This window comes from Euprymna scolopes, chromosome 17, assembly GCF_053919585.1.
Source record: "Euprymna scolopes isolate OS-2025 chromosome 17, ASM5391958v1, whole genome shotgun sequence".
Lineage (NCBI taxonomy): Eukaryota > Metazoa > Mollusca > Cephalopoda > Sepiida > Sepiolidae > Euprymna > Euprymna scolopes.
In genome coordinates this window covers 24,728,755-24,753,030 of record NC_136498.1, presented here as the reverse complement: position 1 = coordinate 24,753,030, position 24,276 = coordinate 24,728,755, and the positions used below count along the sequence as shown (strand labels likewise).

Genomic DNA, 24,276 nt, shown 5'->3' with positions numbered 1-24,276 from the left:
TTAGTGAATCCTTTGACATAGGTTTCCTTTCCAGGGCAATTGCTCTTGACGTATCGATGGCCTTCGATAAGGTATTGAATAAGGGTCTATTTCACAAGACTTTTAGCTACGGTATTACTGGAAATGTTTTCTCAATCATTAAATCATTTCTCTCTGATAGGTTCATTAGAGTAGTGGTTTATGGGCAGAAATAAGAGCCCTACAGTATTAATGCTGGAGTCCCCTGAGGTCCATCCTGGGCCTAACTCTCTTCCTGATCTACATAAATGATCTCCCAAAACACATACTTAAACCATTCGTTGACATCTATGCCGATGACACGACCATCTATGACAACAAATGAAAGGCCGTAAATGACAAAGCTCTCTCTAATTCTCTCACCTCTGATCTTAAGCGCGTGGTATAATGGGGAAAGAGGTGGCTGGTCACTTTTAATGCATCCAAAACCAAGCTTCTATCTTTACATCATCAACGCTCTGATCCCCATCTGGCATCAATTGAAATGGATGACTCTCGTCTTGGTGAGGCTTCATGTTTTGACAAGCTTCTGGGTTGGACCTTTACTCCTGATCTGAAATGGAACACGTACATCAGGTCTGTTGCCAGGGACGCTGGGAAAATGGTGAGATCCTTCTACCGGTTCAGAAGATATCTCACTACTGATGCAATTCTCTATATGTATAAAAGCCAAGTACGTCCAAGGATGGAGTACTGCTGCCACATCTGGGCAGGAGCTGCTAAATCAGCCTATCCTGCCTTGACATAGTACAAAATAGACTTCGTTGTTTGGTGGTGATGCTCTTTTCTCTTCCCTGCATCCTCTCTCCCAAAGAAGAGACGTTGCGAGCCTGTCTTTGTTTTATCGTTATTTCCATAGAAAGTGCTCGTCTGAGCTCAAATCTCTCGTCCCCCTCGCCAATCTTTCAAGATAAACACTCGTCTTGCTAAAACAACTGTCAATAATGTTCCCCACTCTTTATCTGTGCCTAAATCCAAACGTATATTTCATGAGCAGAGCTTCTTTCTCAGAAGTGCACGATTATGGAACTCTCTTCCGTTCGCCTGATTCCTACCTGACTACAACTTGGGTGTCTTCAAATCCAACATAAACAAATTCCTGACAAACCGCCCCTTAAGTAAGACACTATATCAAATCTCCAATACTAATGATTACTACAATCCTATCTCACTGATTATGGTGCACGCAATAACCCTTATCCCTGAGTGGCCACCGGGCCTTGATAAGTGGTGACCCCCATGTATAAAATAAATAAATAAAATAAATAAAACATGTTTTATAGACTCGTGTTCTGACGTCACATTCTTAATAATGCGATAACAGTGACGTCACAAGTAGCTTTAAGGCGAATATCCCAAAAAGAACAATCGAGGACATCTGTTTGTATTTTTAAGAGAAGAATATATTTAAGCTAAATTTCAAAATTGTAAAATAAGCCTTGACCACATGAAATGAAGATGCAATCATTGGCATCTACAAGCGTTAACAAATTTTCAACTTGGTTTAATTAAGCTTAAAGGATCGTTATTTTTTTTAGAACTAAACACGAACTTAAATATTAACAACAACAGAATTGAAACGAAAACCGATCCATCATTTATTTTTAAAAAGATACTTCCATAATGGCTTCGATTACCAGCATCACATTTGATGTTTTAGATGCCTTCTTTTGTGTTTCTTTTATCGTCCGCGTGTACCGCTGGTTCGCAGACACATTTCTGCCGCAATTCATGACAGCCACCCAATGCTTGTACCAACGCTTAAAGGACTATTCTCTCCCGGCTGACCAGAGTGCGCAGAGTGGGCACATGTCTTCTATGGAAAGTGCACGAGAGGAAAGTGAATTGTCTTGGAGATTGCCCTCTTGTTATCAAAGGGGTCATACAAAGAGTGGAAGATCTGTTAACCGGACAACTTTGGACGATGAGGAACCAGTGTTCTGCTCAGGAATTGACTCAAATCCAGATCAAACGGATTCCACCGGACTCGCAGAACAGAAGTCACCAAAGACAGTGCATATTACTATAAAGGGAGAGCCATTCTTAACTATTCAAACCAAGAGAAAAAATCAGCAGAAAGGTTTGCGTAAGTATGGATTTCCCTGCGTATTTACCTAACATTTGATAGTGTTATAACTGAAGATATCTATATACGAAATTCGAATGTAATGATATCCACTTACACGTATGAATTATTTTGTAATTGAAATATTTCAGATGAATTCAAATATAGCGTTTCTAGCGATTTTAAACTGATATTATTATTCTATTGGCGTTTCCTTTGAAGTTTATATATATCAACATTTTCAAGTATTCATAAATTACATTTAACATCCCAATGAAAGCATTGACGATGATACTTACGAGCTTTAAAAGGCGAACCATTAAAGGGTATATATAGTTTTATTAAAAATATTTAAAATATCCCCTCTTAACCTCACCTTTCCATCCGATTTTATTTTATTTTATTTCATTTTTATTTTAATCTTACTTTGTTTATCAACATTAAAATATTAACTATTTTCCTTCATATTTTAAATATTTTCCAAATACATCTGTCTTACTAAAAAAAATGCTAATTTTATTTTTGGTGTTTTTAAAACCCCAACCAATAGGGTTGCTGATGAGGAGACTTTGTTTAAAAAAAAACAAATCATGACATTATTGTCCAAGACTTATTGTCAATCTCAATAAAAACATCGTTTCCGAAACGATCGTACAATTTATTGAATTTGTTTGTTCTTCCTTGTGAATCCGATTTTTAATTTTTAATTTTAATTATAACTTATCAATTACATTACTCAATATTAAAATAGTTCTAGGATATATGCTTATCGAGCTTATATATCTACATTACAACGGACATTGTTTTCTGTTATTTTATTTGTATTAATGTACTAATACATTAAAATAAACACGGCTTTTTAGAATGTTTTCTAATCCCCTTAATATATATATATATGTATACTAGCAAAAGTACCCGTCGTGTACTGTGTTCAAAAATTAGCTTCGAATTTGGGGGTATCACAACCAAAGCAAACTATGATGAAAGAAAAAATAAGATAGATAAACCCCATAATTTATTATACCATACCTGTTCACACTGAAACACTTATCAGAATATTCAGTAGATCTATATTAAAAAACCTTGTTAAATTTTGTGTCATATTTCCATTCTATGGAGGTCAGGCGCGAACGAACACCCCATAATTTTATTATACCATATTTCTTCAAACTGAAACATAATTATCTAAGTATACTTACGCCGATAGATATGGAAAGTCTTTATTAACGTTTGTGCCTATTTCCATTCTATGGAGGCCAGGTGCGAACGCAGACCCCACAATTTTATTATACCATCCCTATTTAAGTTAAAACATACTTATCAAATAATTCTTATGTACATCTATATCAAAATTACTTGTAAACGTTTTTTTTTTAATTTAATTAATTTTTTATTTATTTTTTTTAATTTAATTAATTTTTTATTTCCATACTTTGTGGACCAGGCGCGAACGCAGACCCCACAAATTTTATGAACCACCGTTCTTCCAGATCAAACATACCCATTCCTGTGTCTAGATACATCTTCTATCATTGTATGTAATCAGTTTTTTTTTTAAATAGTCAATCATATAGGAGCCTATTCGTGACCAGGAACACACACACACACATTTAGCTTTATATTATATATATATATATATATATATATATATTCTCAGTTTTTGCATTCTCATTATGCGGTGCGTGTTCATGGTGACACTCACAAAAAGAGGGGGCAGTATCTCACAATTATTACTATTATTATTACTATTATTATTATTATTATTATTATTATTATTATTATTATTATTATTATTATTATTATTATTGGCTCACAAGGAGCTATCACACAGGTCATCAAAAATCCCTACTTAAAAACACCCTGAGGTGGTCCCTGTAAGCTGAGTGATAGCAGGTATCCCCAGATTTCCAGTACTCTCCAATTCTTTCGATACCATTTGAAAATGAATTTGCATTATAAAATTAGTTGCAAATTTTTCCCTTTGTGGGCATTAACAATAACACTGGTTCTTATATTAAAATGTCGTATCCATGAACGAACACAATATTATGATTCAAAATAGCAGTTCCTAATCACACTCTCATATGTACTAAATTTTAGGAGCGTACTCTCAAATTGAAAGCCACTCAGGCACGTGCCTTTTTCTTTTGTTTTTTCTCGTTTAATGTCCTTTTAAAAATTTCTCTCCTTCCATTTACATGCAAACCGTAGCCACGCAAAATAAAAGATTTTAAAAAATTACACTCCTTACAAACACGTGCAGACCGCAGCCATGTGGATAGTTTTCAGAAGCATGCCTCGCCGCATGTCCGGGGTATTCTTGCCGGGTTTTCTTCTTTGAAGGAGGCTCCAAAATTCCTTGTCTGCGCCGGACAATGAATCTGCATCCACTTTCCAGGTCGTTGGAACTAAAAAGAGACGAAAATTCGCGCTGGGCTCGTGACGTCATCAAGAAGCTAGCATTCCGCTTTTTTTTCAAATTATAGTGAGTTTTTTCAAATTAAAGTGAGTTTCATACAAGCCCAAAATATACGAAAGTAAGAATCATAAAGGATACGAAATACAAAAAAAAAAAACATATAAGAACCAGAATATAAATAATAAATGTAAACAGGGGGGTGCACTATTATTGGTACAACAAAAAATCCAACAGTCCCGCTAGTTGTTGTTGTTGTTGTTATTATTATTATTATTATTATTATTATTATTATTATTATTACCAGCGCTTACTTTCTCTTTAGTTTTGAACTTTCTTAAAAAATAATATCTGAGGATGTATAACAATGTAATGAAAAAAAATTGATTTGAATATATTATAGATCTACTCAATCATAAGCGAGATGCATCAAAGTAATCCAATATGTGCGTGATGTAAAGATATCATTTTATAAATAAAATAAGTTTAGCAAAAATTTAAGTTAATTTCAAGGATATTACAACGTCTTTTTTTTCTGTGGAAAGACAATTTACGAATCATCACCACAATTCAGACTCCAAATATAATAAATATCCAGTGTAAGGGTAGCTGCGAGTGTAATTTTGAGCCAAGAATTGCGCTAGGTGTATCAGAAATTTGGAGGAAGTTTTGACATCCCTAACGCAAAACTGCGAATAGAATATTTAAAAATCTCTTAATTTCTCTTTTTAAAGTGGGTCGTTTATTTCTGTATAGAATATACATCCAAAATAAACTATTAAAGTTGTTTAAAAAATAATAGAAATATATATATATATATATATATATATATATATATATTTCTTTTTAAAGTGTTTACAAAATGTTTACAAAATGCCGGTGCGTCTTCATACAGCCACTTTTTTACGTAATGAAATCAATTGAATTTTACGAGTTAAATATTTTTCAACTTTTAAAATTTAAAAATCTATCAAAATTTGTATACTGGTTTCATTTTTACGATATTTCCGGGGTCAATGTGAAATTTTATGATCTTTCCAATAAATCAAATATAATATTTTAGACAAACGTTTTTTTTTTTTAATTCACCCTCCCTCATTTTGAAATGTCTATTAAAATTTTAATAATTAATTTATGTACCAAAGTTTTGAATATCACAAATATAAGATAAAAGATCAATAAATAATATATTCAAATTTAAAACACAAAAACAGAATATGTTTTTGAAATTTACCTGTAAAACATTTTTTAAAACCACGTTGATTTTTTTAAAAATGAAAGCTGATGTTATGCTTATATCGTCAAGTAAATACCGGACGTTGACTGCAAATATTTCCATTTCATTCAATGCTTTCTTTTTTCAGATATTTAAATAAAAATCAGACGATAAATAAGTATTAAAATATATCAATCAAAAACTCGTGTATTTCATTAAGAGAATTAAAAAAAAATTGGTGAACTGGATTTTTTGTTTTAGGGGAAAAACTCAAAAGTGAATGCGTGTTTCTCTTTAACTACAGAGGACGAAAAATGCTAATGTTGATTAACACATACAATACAAAAATTGACATTATTTATGTCCCTTTGACGAATTCATATTTGATAAATTTCATAGTTCAGGAGAAGCTCTTTTAAACTTGGTGCAAAACACGCTACGAAAATGCGACTTTCTTAAAAAAATCCTTTTATTTAAAAAATACATGGAATTTAAAATATAAATATGGATAAATTCTGCACAATAAAGAATGGATCTAAACATTCAATAGTATTTTTTTATAGGTAAGTGACTTTTTGGAATTTATATCGATTTTTTTTATAATCGACGTCAGTAAAATTTTGTTTATTTTCTAATCATCTTTTAAAAGAAAACATTTAAAAAACAAATATTGCATAATTTGCTATTAAATCTGTTATTTTTTTTAAATTTTGGTCTTTGCTCCTTTAATTAAAAAAAAATAGGGTGTGATTTACATTTTTCAAGTAGTTATAATCTTCGAAAAGATAGTAAGTTGAATTATTAGTTCTTATCACATTTTTTAATGACCGCTTCTGATACACCCAGAACTGCGCAATCTCCAATCGTACCCCTTCAAAATAAAATTGTTTTAGTCAAGGAGGAAGCAGTTCGGGGAGCTAAATAATGTCGAGATAATCTGAATCACTTGCAGCACCTGGTATTCCCAAAGGGTCGCCATTTTGGTACTAACCAGGCTCAACGTCGCTTAACGAGTGATCTAACGCAGAACAGTTATCCAGCCTGCTTACGCCATATCAAATGTAATGATACGCTACTTTTATTCTAAGATATTTCAATTATACAATAATATAACGGATATAATAAGCGTGAACGATGTTTTGTTGTTGTTTGTAAACTTTTAAATGTTGGATCAAATGTAGTCCAGACAATTTAAAGCAACGCACCCACACAGACAAACGCCCCCCATATATATATATATATATATATATATATATATATATATATATATATATATATATATATATTGACCCGGAAAAGGCACATTGCCACTCTGGTGTAGGAGGCTACTATCAGGGGTAACAGCTACTGGGGTACTATTTAGGGAGTTGGGCAGCAAGATATCGGTGCACGTTACAATTAAACTTCTACATGTCCGTACAGTTGGGGAAGCAGGAACCTGGAATGGAATTCCAAAGTCTGGAGGTTCTGGGGACAAAACTACTGAAGTAGAAAGCTCTTTTACATCTCGGGGTCTCTACTGTGTGGGGGTTTAATTTAGCTGCCTGTCGGGTTTGTCGAGGGTGTTTACATCGTGAGGGCAAAAGTGCTTGTGTGGAAGAGGCAGAGGAATGCAACATTTCGTCGATGGGCCAGAGGCTGAAGATTAGATGACAGTTCAGGACTTATCAGATTGGCGACTCTCTTTTTGACCTTGTCTAGGAACGTGAGACTAGTAGCAGATGCACCAGCCCAAATATGACAACAATACTCCATACAAAGCGAATGGGGACCTTATAGAGGTACAGGATACTTTCACGTGTTTCTAGCACGGAAGAGAGAGCCTACCTTCTTCGCAGCGGTCCTGGCAATGATTTCAATGTAATTGTTCCAACTTATGTTTCCTGTGAAAGTTAGACCAAGGAGTTTTAAGACGTACTTTCAGATGAAGAGTCATTGGCAATTGCTATTGGTGGGAGAAAAAGTTTCTTGTAATTATTGAAGAAAACAAGTTTAGTCTTGGCAGCATTGAATGTGACCATCCATTTTTATCCCATTCCACAACAGATTGGAGATCATCCTCTAGTGTTTCTGCCATTTCTTTAGATATATGTTCATTTGTTTTCCTGGCATGCCTGTTATAGAGTGTGGTGTCATCAGCATATATACCCATCTCACAGACAATTTTGTCGGGGAGGTCATTTATGAATATTAGGAATAACAAAGGTCCAAGGATTGGCCTCGGAGGTACTCTGGCATTTACATCATATTATTTAGATGTACGACCATCGAGGACAACCTTGATTTTTCTCTTATCTAAGAATGATTTTATATATATATATATATATATATATATATATATATATATATATATATATATACTAGCAAAAGTACCCGTCGTTGACTGGATCCAAAAAGAGCCTACAGAAAATGGACTCTGATTTATGAAAGTATCATAGGTTATGAAAATGAAGGGTTGAAAAGAGATAGCTTCGAATTTGGGGGTATCAAAACCAAAGAAAAATATAATGACAGTAAAAATAAAATAGATACACCCCATAATTTATTATACCATACCTGTTCATACTGAAACACTTATCACAATAAAAGACCTTGTTAAACTTTGTGACATATTTCCATTCTATGGAGGTCAGGCGCGAACGAACACATTATTATACCATATGTCTTCAAACTGAAACATTATTATTAAAGTATACTTACGCAGATAGATATGAAAAGTCTTTATTAAAGTTTGTTCCTATTTCCATTCTATGGAGGCGAGGCGCGAACGAAGACGTCACAATTTTATTTTACTATCCCTATTTAAGTTAAAACATACTTATCAAAGTATTCTTATGTACATTTATATCAAAAACATTTGTAAACGTTTTTTTTTTTTTAATTTTTTATTTCCATAATTTGTGGACCAGGCACGTACGCAGACCCCACAATTTTAATGAATCATCATTATGCCAGATCAAACATACCCATTCCTGTGTCTCGATACATCCTCTATAATTATATGCAATCAGTTTTCAATAATAGTCAACCATATAGGAGCCTGTTCGTGACCAGACACACACACAGACATTCAGCTTTATATATATATATATATATATATATATATATATATATATATATATGTGTGTGTGTGTGTGTGTGTGTGTGTGTGTGTGTGTGTGTGTGTGTTATAAAACTAACAACTTGGAAAATCTCTTCGGTTTCGATACGTGAAAACACAGCAAAGAAGGAAACTCTGACTCGCAAAAGGTGTATGGGCAGAAACGCCGGCATTCCCGAGTAGTAGCGTGTCAGGCGATTAAGAATAAACAAACCCCTTTCTCTTAGTAGAGATGCAACGGGTAGGAGGATGGACATAAAATATCTTACCGTGTTATTGACAATTTTAAAGATAGTATATGGAATGATTGTAATATCTTTTTCCAATTTATACTTCGATTGATCGTCCCAAAACGTACAATGCATCTACGTTGGTTCGATGTGCAGAAATTCTTGTTTTCTTTGTTTTTCTTTCTTGACAATATACTTTTAGGAATGCGTCCTGACAAAATTACTACATTGTCTCTCAGAGAAAGCTGACAGGCTGCCGGACAGATTTTGCGAGGGAGAGTGCCCCTCCTCGTTGGGTTTTTACTTACTGAAACCGTGGACATTCTTCACTTCTATCGTTACGTGTATTGGGAGTCAACACTAATTGAGGATGTATTAATGACTTTACCGTAGCCACTGAAAAAAGAGCGGCAGATTTATGAGCTCAGTCTTATAATTATCACTATATCGCCGCTTAGTACACCCTCAATACGGCTTACTGGCAAAATATTTGGGGCATACTTTTATTCATCTGTTATCTACAAGTTGTTAAGAGCGGTCAGCATAAACACGACTTCGACTGACGTAGACCACTCGAAGGCCCTCCTTGAAGGTGAATTATTTCATGAATGCACTTAGCATTTCAAACATAGAATCTTAAACAAACGATTGGCGACGATTTTTAAAGCCTCCCCATCTAAACTGGCGCCATTTCGTTGCTATTGGCTTTATTGTCCCTGATTTAATTTTATGTTTATTTTACAACCTGACTCTGACTATTAAACAAACATCAATACACCACACAGGATATACACACGCACGTGTATATAAATATGTGGCTATAGTTGTCTTCTACATATATAAATATATATATACGTATATATATATATATATATATATATATATATATATATATATATATATATATATATATAGTCATCCACATACAGTACTGTTTCGCTGTTTCACAGCTCATCAGTGCGGTTAGACAAGCAACTACCTCGAAACTCGATCGCCCAACACACAGTCGGAGCTTCTAACCGTTGCGCTATACGGCTGCTGCTATGCAGGCAGTGAATTAACAATGTTTTGACATTACGCACACACACACACACATATATATATATGTATGTATGTGTGTGTGTGTGTGTGTTTGTGTGTATTAGGTCAGAATATCTGTTGTACATAAATAATCCCTCAGTACAATATTTCCTTTTCCACAAGCGCCGGGTGTAGTTCGGCGAATAATCGAAGGTTAGCAGCGATAAGGCTGGCTTTGATGTTCTGGGATGTGATGTTGGTGATATTCTCAACGTATGACCAAAGGTACGTCTGAAGTAGTCCAGCAGGTTCATATCGCGAGAGGAGGTTAGCAGTTAGAGAAGGGTACAAATTCCAAGCATTCCTTCTGAAACCAAGTACGACCATAACTCTTTAGACTTGTGGGCTGGCCACACCTAGGATCTTCCAGAACTCATCTGATTGCACCAAGGAATCATGACACTTTTCAACATATCCAGATACACTTTAGTGCTGACTTTCAAGCCGACTTCGAAGATGTGAGGTGGCATGACGTTAGATTGTTCATTCTCTTATTTATATTATTCAATTTATATCCGGCTTTGCATACCTTTGGTATATTGTTAAGGGGGATCATGTATATAATAAACAGTAGCGGTGCTAGGGAATTCCTATGGAATATAGCTTATTGCATTTTTATCTTACTTTTGTATTGTTACACAGTTCTCAGGGCAATATTCACACTCACATTAGTTTTTCAGTCAAATTGATATTTTCTAGTAGATCCCTACACATTGTGGTAGTCATACTTACGGGATACTATTGTACGATTATTATTATTATTATTATTATTATTATTATTATTATTATTATTATTATTATTCGCATTTTTTGTCTGGCTGTTGGCATTACTGATAGGCGGATCAAAACAAATGAACATAGGCTATCAACATTTTTTTCTCAGTCTTCCACCACTTTCCTGAAGATTCTAGTGGTTTCCAACGAGGCAGTGTTTTGAAGAACTCCAACATCACAATGAGTCCCAATTTTCTCAATCCACTTGTTAAATCCTTTTCTTACACCTCGCAGAACGCCTATCACAAGTGGTAGAGCGTCTAACTTCAACTTCCACAATCTCTTTATCCTTTTCAAGTCTTGATATTTTTCGACATTCCTTTTTTCTTTTTCCTCCACATTCACATAAGCTGGTAGTGCTATATCAATCATCATTGCCTTGTGTTCCTTTTTTTGCCAACAAGATTAAATCTAGTCACCTTGCTTCAACCATATTATCAAATTGGATATTCATATTCCGCAATAATTCCACTCTCCATTATACTTTCTGGAATATGCTCGTACCATTTTTCACTGCATTTCAACCGTCTTTTCTTGCATATATCCTAATGGACTTCTATCGCAATATTATCATGCCGTTTCTTGTATTCCTTTTGAGTTGATTTTTCACAACTACTGACGAGGTGTTGTACATTCTCACCTTTCTGTCCGCACAGTCGGCATTAGGACTTTCTGCTGTTTTATCAATTCGATACTTTACATATCTTATCTTGAGCGCTTGTTTCTGCACGGGAGATATTATGGTTGCTGTTCTAACCTTTAAGTCACATGTTCATAACCATCGCCAGGTTTTTCCGTTGTCTACTGTCTCTGGTAGATCTCTATTGAACTAGCTATATTTTTTGCTCAATCCACTTGTCTTTGATTTCTTGTTTAATGATTGCCTTATATAACTTATTATTTATTACTTGTTTCTTACCAGTTCAAATTTTGACACGCCTTTTATTAAGCTTTTTCTTTACAGTTTGAGACATAAATGTCAGACTATATTCTTCTTTTTCACATAATTCTACACTTAATAGTGTATTTTAGTTTTACATATAACTTCTCGACATTTCTTATTGGCTGAAGAGTTCCATTTATTGTCATCGTGTTCTTTGTCTTTCTGTCCATATTTTTCAGCACAATTTTATATCCATTGAATAATATCCGCCCCATATCGAAATATAGCTACTGCCTATGTGGTTCTTCCATTCAATATTGACCAACGAACCAACCGTAGTTTATTTACTTCATTTCAGTTTCTTTGATTTTATCTAATTCTACAATTCTTAAGTGGATGTATCTTTCTACTGAAACCGTAACAGTAAACGTATAGTAAGACTAAATAAATGATAATAAACTCATTCGTTAAAAGGTTACACTACTCCAACCTTTTTTTATCATTTCCCCATTCGAAAGTGTTACTCCTTTATCTTCAACAATTTTCCCTTTTCCAATTTCAATGCATCACACTTTTTCATGCTAAAATTTCATTCCTCTGTTAATTACTGAACATTTGAACAGTTCTGACAAACATATTCAGCTTGTATTTGTGTTTTGTTTGCACACAACGTTATGCAATCCATAAATAATAAAAGATTTACCCGGTACTCCTGCTTTCTCCTTACGTAACACGCATGTACCTTTAGTCATATGAACGACAATGGTACCATACCTAAAACAAACAACAATGGCGACAAGCTGTCGCTCTGAAAAATCCATCTTTTCACATTTGATTTAGATACACTTTCTATGGTGTCATGCTTCTTTCCAATAAATCTTGTATATTTGCACCTATACCAAATATTTCCATAGATTCGTCCAACCAGATAATATGCTTTGCGGTAATCTAGCTATAGCATGCACAGATTTGTGGAGCTTCTCGCACAGTTCCGAAGTATTTTCCTATATATAAGAAATTGATCTTTAGTTCCTCTACTGCCTCGTCTACATCGTTTTTCTTCCTCCAGTAAGATCTCTTGCTGTTCCAGATATTTATAAACCTCATCTGCCAAATGTCTGTCAGCAGTTCCCGCATCAGTGGAAGGCAAATGATTATTATTATTATTATTATTATTGTTATTATTGTTATTATTATTATTATTATTATTATTATTATTATTATTATTATTATTATTATTATTATTATTGAAGCATGCTATGTATTTGTTTTTCGTCACTTTTATTTAATTTCTGTGTTTCTTCTTCTACTTTCTCAGTTTGATGGAACGCCCGGAAGTAAAAGAAAATGGCTGCTTTCGTGTGATTTGAACCAAGAAAAGGAATATACTCTCCAGATTTATGTGATAACAAAATTATTTTTCTTCGACACATTTTTAACTTTTATTTATAAATTTACTTGAAACAAATAAAAAAAAAACAACTATTGTTGTGTTGTCTACATTAAAAGCAAACGGAATAGAAAATACAAGATTAAATAAACAAACATTTTAAATAATTTTATTCAATAAATTTCTATCTATCTATATATCTAGAAAAGTGAAAATGTATGTCTTTTTGTGTGTGTGTACATTTCCCTACCAAACTACTCTGTCAATTTTGTCAAAAGACTCGAGATTTGACATAAGGAGTATTGAGATTTGGAAAAAAAAATTTAATCCGTTTTTTGGCCTGAAATTTGGCTGTTAAGTGGCCAAAGTTCAACAGTTTGACCTTTGAAAGCTCTACCGAACTCCTCCGACAATTTTGGGTCTAAACACTTCAGATTTTCAATATAGGTTACTTGGACAACGGTCTAAATTTACAATTTCATTTCAACCCAAAACAATAAATAATAAGGGGTCTAAATTGGGGCTAAAGTTTAAAGAGATTTTACCTCTGCGATCTCTACCAAATTTTTCGGCCTATTCTTTGCCTTAACATTTGAAATTTCACAAAAAGTATATTTAGAAATGTGGATGGCTTTTTAATCGGTTTTTCGCCGAGAATATGGCTGCCAAGTGGTCAAAGGTCAAAGGATTTGACATTTTCGGTCTCTAGCAAACTATTCAGCCAATTTTGGGTCTAAACATTTGAATTTTTTCGTAAAGGGTATTCAGACATGCAGCCAGTTTTTTAATCTATTTTTGAACGAAAATTTGGCTGACAAGAGGTCAAAGTTGAAAGAGTTGACCTTTAGGTCTAAAACAATTGAAATGTTAGATGTACGTTTCCCGACGATGAGTCAAACTTTTAGTATATATAGACATATGCACATAAAGTTATTAACCGTACATAGGGTCTGAGCAAAGCCGGGCTTAAATAATAAAATAAAGCGAAATATTAGTCAACCAGATGACGTTTCTATGCAATCTCGTTTTTTTATTTTATTTCTTTATTTTTTCCCGTTTTATCTCTAAACATTCTCTTCATTACTAAAAATGACTTACAATTAAGCGTGGTGTTACACTCGTCACAAATGAAAAAACAAATAAAAATAATCTGATTCGGCATTTATTGTTTTAGCAAAAGGCATTTATTATCGTCACTTTCCAAACAAGGCCTGCTTCTTATTTTTTTTATATTGTTCATTTGATCAGTAAGGAGATCAACAAAACGCCGCCGTCTCGCTCGACTCAAGTTTACATGTCTCTCGCCACCACCACGAGACCAAACGTCCATTTCGCCTGTCTCGCACTTTTCTTCTCTTCAAACACCGGCTATCATTTTTTCTCTTTTTTGTGATACAAGACTTCGCACACTTGCTAATTTGCACAGTGCTCAATATCAGTCGCTAGTCATCTATCCTTCGACTGCTGCAGCTCTCGTACGCGCTCTGTACAAAAATAAATATTAGGTTGGTTGCAAAGTTTGGTAGGTTTTATAAGTGGTGATTAATACAGTTCATTTTCTAGGCTCGATTAGAAAATCTAAAAAATATCTCCGATTTATCTGGTTCTCAAATGGCAATCATTTCTGGTTACAGTTTGTCACATGGTCATTTTTCATCATTTTTAGCCGACAAGATCAAGTAGTACGTTTCACCGAAAATCTTTCCTTTTTGAATTGAGCAAACAATTTCCGGCCCAACATCCTCGTCATCCATATCATATGCATCTACGCGATTTCCTACAGTGTATTTTGTTTGTTTTGTTTTCTGTAGTAAAATAAAGTATCAGATGCCGGTAGTGCTCTGCTTTCTTCTCCATTTCAAGTCCTAAAATAAAATAAAAATTCACAAAATTATATATATATATGTATATATATACACACATATATATATACATATATATGTATACATCTATCTATCTATCTATCTATCTCTCTCTCTCTCTCTCTCTATATATATATATATATATATATATATATATATATATATAAAAATGTAAAGTTGGTTCGTTCTAAACAAATAAAACCCTATTTCTAAGTTACCAATTTATTTGAAATTTTACGACAACCCATCTTTAGAGTCGAGGTATGTTTTTATGTTATTGAAATAAATTTACCTCGCGATTTATTAAAATTAAAATATTAAATAAAATAAATATATTTTTTTTACTGCGAATCTGTTCTGTTGATAAAACTGAACTTCCGGTTCGATTCATTTCACAGCCACAAATTGACGAAAGATTTCATTTTCTGTTAACTCGATAAGTAAAAAAAAAAAAAAAAAAAAACTTACTCATGCAGAGAGTGATCCGTGCTGAAATAATAATGTTATTATTTAAAAAGCCATTCTTAACATGGGGAAGGGAGGGTGTTTTGTACCTATTCTGTACTTTAACCTTACAATTGAATAAAAACATATTAAACTTTAAACGTGGAAAACGATTTTTTAAAAATAGCGCGGATCACTCTCTGCATTAGCACACACAAACACAAAAAAAATAATAATCCCATATTTTAAAACTTTAAATTCATTTATGTACTTATGTTTTTTAAATTTTATTTATGTTAAGGCTTCACTCATGAAACATTACGTTTTAATTGTTTAGTTTATTTTCACGGCATTGTTTACATAAAAAAGTTTGTTTTAACTTTTTCTAAACTGTTTCATTTTTACGACATGCCTCAACGTATTATAAACACCCTACGCCCCCATGTTAAAAAAACAAAAAAAAAAACGCCCTTCCATAAACCTCGAAAGCCGTTCTTAACATGGGGAAGTTAGGGTGTTTATAATATGCTGGGGCGAGTCGTAAAATTAACGAAGTTGCACATTTACAAACATTTATTTATTTATTTATTTATTTATTTTGAAAAAAGTTTTACTTTTTATGAATATTAAAAGAAAAATGGGTACTCATGCAGAGAGTGATCCAATCCATGCTGAAATAATAACGTTCTTATTTAAAAAGCCATTCTTAACATGGGGGAGGGTGTTTTGTACCTATTCTGTACTTTAACCTTGCAATTGATTAAAAAAAAAACACGATTTAAAAAATAGCGCAGATCACTCTCTGCACCGAAAAAAGTTACTAAACATTTATTAATAATTTCTCACTTTTTACAAACATTTGATTTTAAATTTCTTTTTAAATGACGACTTTTATCGACTTTTTTTTAAATATCCCCCATGGTGTTTATTCCGAAATCCGTTGTTAACATGGAGAGGTTGGGGGTGTTTATTCTGAAAGCCGTTCTTAACATTTGTGGAGGTGGATCTAATGTAAAAAAAAAATAAATAAATAAATTTAAAAAAAAAACTAAATCATTTACTAATAACTTCTCACTTTTACAAATATTTTTTAATTTACATGCGCAGATGAACAAATTGTTGAATAGTGCGAAAAGAAAACATTTAGGTCCACTTCCACAATTTTCTTTTTTAAATGACGACTTTTATTGATAAATAAATTTACTTCTCCGCAACTTTTATTGATAAATAAATCTACTTCTCTGCCACGGGCACTGAACCCCTCCTTTTTTTTTAATAGTATTTTGCTGACAACAAATATCAGTTAAATTTTGTAAATAGTCCCCCCCTCCAAAAGTGGTGATTATAAGGTGGACCTAATCTAAAAAAAAAAACAAGTTGTTTATGCGCACATAAGCAACTATTTTTTTATTAACTTTTTTTAAAAATTTTTAATTTAAAAATTAGTAAATTTCAATGAATAGAATAATAAATCATTTATCATTAATATGTGTTTTTGGTTTTGTGTTGAATGAAACTTTTTTTTTCATTACAACAATAATGAACCAATTTAAATCTTCCGGCATGCGTTTAAGGGTTACGAAATTATCAACAAATCGTTTAGTTACTAAGCCAACGTCAGTAAATAAAAAAAATGTTACGTGCGCATGCATTAGCCTTAACTGGGGGGGGGCTAAGGGAGCGACCATTAAATAATTATGCTGGTCGCCATGGAACTCAACGCCCAAGGAGTACCTAAAGTGGCACTTATGTTACCGTGCTATTTTTTAAAATAGTATTTTCCTGTTAAATTCAAATTTTACAATATGTTTTTCTTTTATTAATTTGTTAAGTGAAAGTACAGATAACCCGGTCGGTTTCTAATGCGAGGAAAATCTAGCCCTCCCCCCCCAAAAAAGGGGTACTCTGGATAAAAACAAAACATTAAAATTGCCTCAATCTCGAAAGATTTCTTCTCTACTGAACGAAGAAAAAAACGGTGAAGTGTAGTTCACCTTCTGTTTCTCTCCCCCTCTCTCAATATCTCTCTCTATCCATCTCTCCCTTTCCCTCTCTCAATCTATCTTTCTCTCTATATCACCCTCTTCATCTCTCTTTGAGCCCCTTTCTCTCTCTAACTCCCTCTATCTCTCTCCTTTCCTCTGTTTAATCCCTCCCTGTTTCTAACACTCCAACTCTCTCTCTCTGCTTATCTATCAATCCCTTTATCTCTCTATTTTCCTCTCACTGTCTCTTTTCTATCTATATATCTTCCTCTCTATCTGTCCATCTCTAATCCCTCATCCTATTTTAGTCTCCTAAATTAATTACAGTGAATAAGGTATTGTCAAAACATGGATAAATCCTATTTTAATCACCTAATTTACTGACTGTGAGAATAGAAGTTATTTGGAAATTACTGCTACCTTGAACAGCACCAGAAGTAACTGGTAAAACCTTTCTAATTAAATTGATTTTGGCAGCCATTTGGTAACAAAATGACATAGCCTTAGCCCTTGCTGCATGAGGAGTACCTGCGACCTTGCTGCCAAGTAGAAGAATTATTTATTCTACTTTAAAACATTCAACTTTTCAAAAATCTCATCTTCGACATCTCCAAAACATCCAATATGGGGAAAAATATTGCAGAAATGCAAACTTATTGTTTAGGATGAATGCACAATGGTACGCAAAAAATCACTTGAGGCTCTTGGTCGATCCTTGCAAGATTTGCGTGGCAATGTCAGACCATTTGGGAATGAAGTAATATTGCTTGCAGGAGATTTCAGACAAATGTTACCTGTTATTCTTCAATCAACACCAGCAGATGAAATAAATGCTTGCCTCAAATACTCTACTTTTTTGTTCCCTGTGAAGACATTAAACTTAACTCAAAATATGCATGTACAGTTGCAGACTGTTCGATCCGCACAAAAACTTTTGCATCACTTGTGGGAAATTGGGTACAAAAAGTGCCAGCTGATCAGAGTTAAGGGCAAAATTCTTTGATTTTAACTTCTGTAATTTCTGTAATTTTATTTCCTCAAAAGAATAGTTAGTTTAAAAGGTTTTTGCAGATATTCAAAATATAAGAATTCCATTTGACTGAGTGAATGAGCTATTCTTGCAGGTCAATACAAAGATGCCCATGAACTTAACGCTATAATTAAATGTAAAATTCCAAGTGAGGTAGTCAAATACAAATCCATCGACACTGTTGTGAAAGCAGATAAAGTGGTTAATTATCCAACAGTTATATTTGCCAGGGATGCCACCGCATGTATTGTAACTGAAATTTGGTGTACTAATTATCATGTTGTGAAATATAAACCAATCCAAGCTTTGCAATGGCACATAGCTTGCAGTAAAAAAAATAACAAACAATATCATAGAAACAGCAATCTTAACAGGACCTTTCACAGATGAATATATCTTCATTCCATGCATTCCTATGATTCCACCGGATACATCATTACACTTTAGCAAATTGCACTTTCCAATTTTATTGTCATTTGCAATAACCATCAACAAAGCACAGGGAACAATCTTTACAATTGTGGGCCTTACAGTTACACACTGACTGTTTTTTCACATGGACAATTTATGTTACATATTCAAGAGTCACCAAGCCGGAAAATCTCTATATCAGCTAAGAAAATGGAACAACAAAAACTGTGTACCCATGTAAAATGGAAATTTAAACCTATAAGAAACATGCTTTTTCTCATTTTAGAACTTTTTCCATTGCGCCAATTTGAGCCACAGCAACGCGTGGCAGGGTACAGCTAGTATATATATATATATATATATATATATATATATATATATATATATATATATATATATATATAGGAAACCTCGTCCCCGGAAAACCGGAACACGGAAAACCCGTACCCAGAAAACTCGTCCCTTTTTTCTAGGTAGAAAAACTGGTCACTTATTGAATAAATATAATGACAACTGGACTACTACTCTCACACTCAAAATGCATCACTAAATTGCCTCGAAATACAGGGACGTGACAGGGACGTGTTTTAGGCTACGGTTATATGTTGTTGGTGTGGTTTCAAGTGAGAGCCATATCATGCCACCTCACATATTCGTAGTCGTTTAGAGGGTCAATCCGAAAGTGTGCCTGTATGTGTTGAAGAGTGTGGTGATCCTCTGGTGCAATCAGATAGTGCTGGCTAACCTTGGATTTGGCAACAGGACTCGGTGCCGGCATAAAGTCCAAAGGGATTCAAGTTTGGCTTCAGAAAGAGTGCTACGACTTTATAGTCTTATTTTACTGGTCCTTCTCAGACCTGAATCCGCTGGACTTCTTCGTTTGGTCATACGACGAGAACATCACCAACATGACCTCTCAAAACACCAAAGCTGCCTAGTAGCTTTCTTGCACCTTCTCACAGAAAAGACGTTGTAGGATTGTCTTTACTCCATCGTTTTTTTTTTATTGCAAGTGCTTGGCTGACGCCAATCTGTCGTTTCCTTCTGCAAAAATTTCACAAGAAACACTCGACTTTCTACAACCGCTATAAACGATTTACGCCAATCTCTAACGATGCTTTAATCCAAACTCAGATTCCATTCAAAAAGCTTGTTTCCCAAAAATGCTCACCGGTTGAACACTGTTCTGCTAGCCTGCTTCGCAGTTGAATACAACATGGTAGTCTCCAAATCCAATCTAAACAAGTTATTGTTTTTCTTCGATATCTATATTGCTAGAGATATCTATCTATCGATATCTCTATTTTAAGAACTGCTTCTAAAAATTATCGGGTTCTTACGGGAGGGGCCGCGTGAAGGGTTACTTTTTAAATTACAGGTTTTCGGCGGAGAAAACAGGACGCGAACTTAGTATATCCAGGTCGTCAGTACATTTTATTAACCACCGATGATGATGATGATGATGATGATGATGATGATGGCCATCCCCACTGCAAGGATAACTCTCCATGCATTTATTTTTTACTCTTACTCTACTTTTACTCTACTCCCTCCTTTTCTCTTCCTCGAATCATGTAAAATATGTTGGAAAACGGATGAGTTTTTGCAAATTTAAATGTAGATCAGTTGAGTTAACAAACTTAGTCTGCAGAATAGAATGTATACAAACGTGTAAGAAAGTCATACGGATAAACCTGAAAGAAGAGAAATAAATAAAGACCTATACTAATGTACGTTATTTTGGAGGGCAAATTCTCAAAAAGCACCCAAACACATGCAAGTCCCTAAAACCGATGTTAAACCACTGATGATGATGATGATGATGATGATGATGGTGGTGGTGGTGATTTCTCCGTCGTTTTCCATTTGCCCTTCCTGGACTCATGTAAAGCCAACACAAACAAAAAAACGCAAGATTACCACGTGTTTTGTATTACATAGACGCGTTTACGGAATGCGCTTGATACTTTTGTCTACGATGCGGATTAGACTCGAACGTAAACGAGCTAACGTCTAGAATGAAAAAAACTCTGTGAAATCTGATCCGCTATTGAAATTGGTTAACAGTCTGTAGACATGCCGGCATTGCACAGACAGGAATCATTGGATGCGATATGCACACTCGACCAACAAAATGAAGATTAATGATGTTTTATAGACTCCTGAGAATTTCGAAAACTGTAAGGGAATTGTTCTCGAATAAAGATCCGGTCGTTAGCGTTGCTTGACAGTTTTTTTTTTACTTTTAAGATAATTACTCTTACTTTATAAACTGACAGAAAGAAATCTCTATGTAACATATCAATCTTTCTATATAAAAAGGTAAAATCGTTTTTCCCTTATTTTATTGACCATTATACCTTTTGAAAAAGCAAATATATCTGCGCTTATCGGTTCCCTCTACCAGTTTGGGCACTGTATGTTTCCAAGCATTTCTTTTTTTTTTTTTACATTTTTCCCTACTGATCAGTTTCAGTCGGAGGTAATTTTACTTGACGCTAATATTTAAAAGGTTCTTTCACTTTTCTGTTTGACACTAAAATAAAAATTATTTATTTTAACAAAATTGTGGCTTTAGTAAAGGGTCCTTTCGAAAGACGCGGACAACAGAAATAACAGATTGTACAAAAATAAAAAAATAAATGCAAAGAAATGTTTTCGGTATTTCCACTATTAGTCACTGTGTGGTCTCGTATTATGTCATGATATTTTTTTCCACGTGAGTATTAACTGCGTCGGTTTTATAATGCTTAGCAGATTTAATGGGTACATCCCTATGACACACACTCCCAAGCCGTTTACTCCACATAGAGTATTTAGTAATTATTATTTTCTTTTTGGATCGACGGTTAAAGAACAATATACATTATCCCTAAATAACCTTTTCCTTCTCGATTAGTGTCATTCTGGATCTTCTTGTGTTTGGTCCGATGCCGAGTGTCGTATATCAGCTCAATGACGTTTTCTACCTTGTGGTGTAAGAGAGGGACGGTATATCTTTTACAGCAGTCACATTTTCCGAGCCAGAACGTCTTCCGTTTTTTGGCTATCATTGTGTCCCATATATTTTATTTCTTCGATGAGAAATCAAATTTTCTTCTTTTGATTTAAATTCAAAATCTTCTACTCATGAGAATACATTATGGAGTATTTCTTCGTCCTAAAATTACACCAGGGTCAATTAAAACGCATATATACGTTAAAGCAACATTTTTATAGGAAGCACGTTTGATTAAAACACATTGATCATTACTGCTTTTACTAGAGTGATAGCATATATTAAAATGATTTGAAACTTTTTATTTGATGTTCTATTAAATATATCAATTTTATATTCTATATTTGGATTATGTAAGCCATCACCTGACTTACATAGCAGAACATTAAAACATCGGATTGAACAAAAATATAACATCTTTTAAGTTTTATTTTAATTAAAATTATTTTATTTTAGTAACATCTATATGCCGCTAATAATTTGTTTCAAGAGAAAATGTACTATATTCATAATCAATACAACGAAACACGTGTAAGACACAGACAAAAATATGCGGATTCATTTCGGACTAAATGATTGAATGATTAAAAACAAATGAATTAAATATAATCGTAATATGAAAAAAAGCATGTTTGTGCTGTTTCTTCGTACATGAAATGTAATTAAATATACACTGATGGTGTATGTGTATCGCCGTGGAGTCGACAATCTGTAACAACTTGGACTATATTGTAAGGAACGTATACTATGAGAACCCTGAATATATATATATATATATATATATATATATAGATAGATAGATGTATATGTATGTATATATATGTGTATATATATATTTTATTTATATATATATATATATATATATATATATATATATATATATATATATATATATATAACAGTAGGAGATAATTTCGGGAAGAAAAGATTAATAGAAAACTTTTCAAACTGGAAAGTCTAGAATTATGAATATAGAGAAATATATTTATAGAACAACAGCCGTAACCAGATATTAAAAGGCTCAATATCAGTGATAGAGCCTAGTATAAGTAAAATACGTAATAATACGTAGAATTACATTTACAATATTTTATTCAAAACAAGTAATACGAGATAAATGTGAAAAAAATCCTTATTCCATGGAGTTTCAAAGATAGGCCTTTCTCCTCAGAGAGGAAAATAGCAAAAGGAATATATAGCTATATAACTAAACATATATTTTTTGATGGTTAGCGCAATTTTGGAAAACGGTGGAGATAAAAAAAAATGTTTTCAAGAGGAAATAAAAGTTTACAGGAAAATGAAAAAGAATGCACGGCATAATTTTGGTTGCCAATATCCAATGTGAAGAAAAGGTATTGAGTATGGCCATTAGGAAAATCCGAGAAAAAATCAGTAAGATGTCCTTTGGAATTTCTTTAATAGAATGTCGAGAGATAAAGAAAAATGAAATGTACTTGAAGACGAGTCTTGTATTGAGATATGGAGGGAAATCTGTTCAATGGACAATGATGTTAATGCGTAGAAGAGCACGTGGGGGCTTGCTGTTAAAAATATAGAATTACAATTGGAAAGGAGATGAAAGAAAATAGATATGGAATCGAACGCCATTGAAGATCACCCCTTCTATCGCCAGTTAAATCATAAAATGGAGAATGGTTGGAAAATATATATAAAAGACAGATAGAGGAAGAGATAAATAAGGTCGTGGTTGGGGGGAAGTTTTAACATCACTCTAGTTAATGCAGGCTTTTAAAAGGAAATAGGTGGGGCAGAAAGAGGGGGGGTTAGGATTATGTCCAGTAACTTGGTATAAAGGAATATAGTTTAAAGAGTGTGGAGGGGCGGTAAAAGGTGAAAAAATAATTAAAAATTAGGTGAATAGGTGTATAGAATCAGAACGATGTACAATTAAGATATATATTGGTAAATAGATTTAGTTAAAGGTGATAATTTAGGAATACTCTGTGTATGAAAAAAAAGTTAAAATTGATAAAAAAAAAGTATTGATAAAGTAAAGACTGAAAAAGTGTATGATATTCAGATTTGTGTGGATTTAGTTAGAGGAAAAAATATGATTAAATGAGTATGATATTCTTGGAGTGGTTTTAAGGAAGGGGGTAGCGCAAATGAAGATGAGTGAAGGCTTAAATCGGGAAGAAATGTTAGTGACGATATAGAGGGATAGATGGTAATTCACATTAACGTATGGCGAGGGGGAAAATAATCAGAAAAGCAAAATTGAGGATTAAGGTTATTAAAAAGGACCAGGAGGTAATAAATTATATGGGACAAAACAATGAAAGGAATAGACTTTTTTTATAGAATAGAGTGGTCGAAAATAGAGCGGTATAGAATGAAGGTGTCGATGAGA

The 24,276-nt window shown here is 33.5% G+C and overlaps 1 protein-coding gene across 1 annotated transcript; it reads left to right on the top strand.

Annotated features, from left to right (window-relative positions):
• The first annotated feature begins 1,343 nt into the window (after positions 1 to 1,343).
• Positions 1,344 to 13,267, top strand: LOC145297072 (uncharacterized). Its single transcript, XM_080143304.1, has 2 exons — positions 1,344 to 2,104; positions 13,101 to 13,267. The coding sequence occupies exons 1-2, from the start codon at positions 1,642 to 1,644 to the stop codon at positions 13,103 to 13,105; spliced, it is 468 nt and encodes a 155-aa protein (XP_079999430.1). The 5' UTR covers positions 1,344 to 1,641; the 3' UTR covers positions 13,106 to 13,267.
• Positions 13,268 to 24,276: the final 11,009 nt, after the last annotated feature.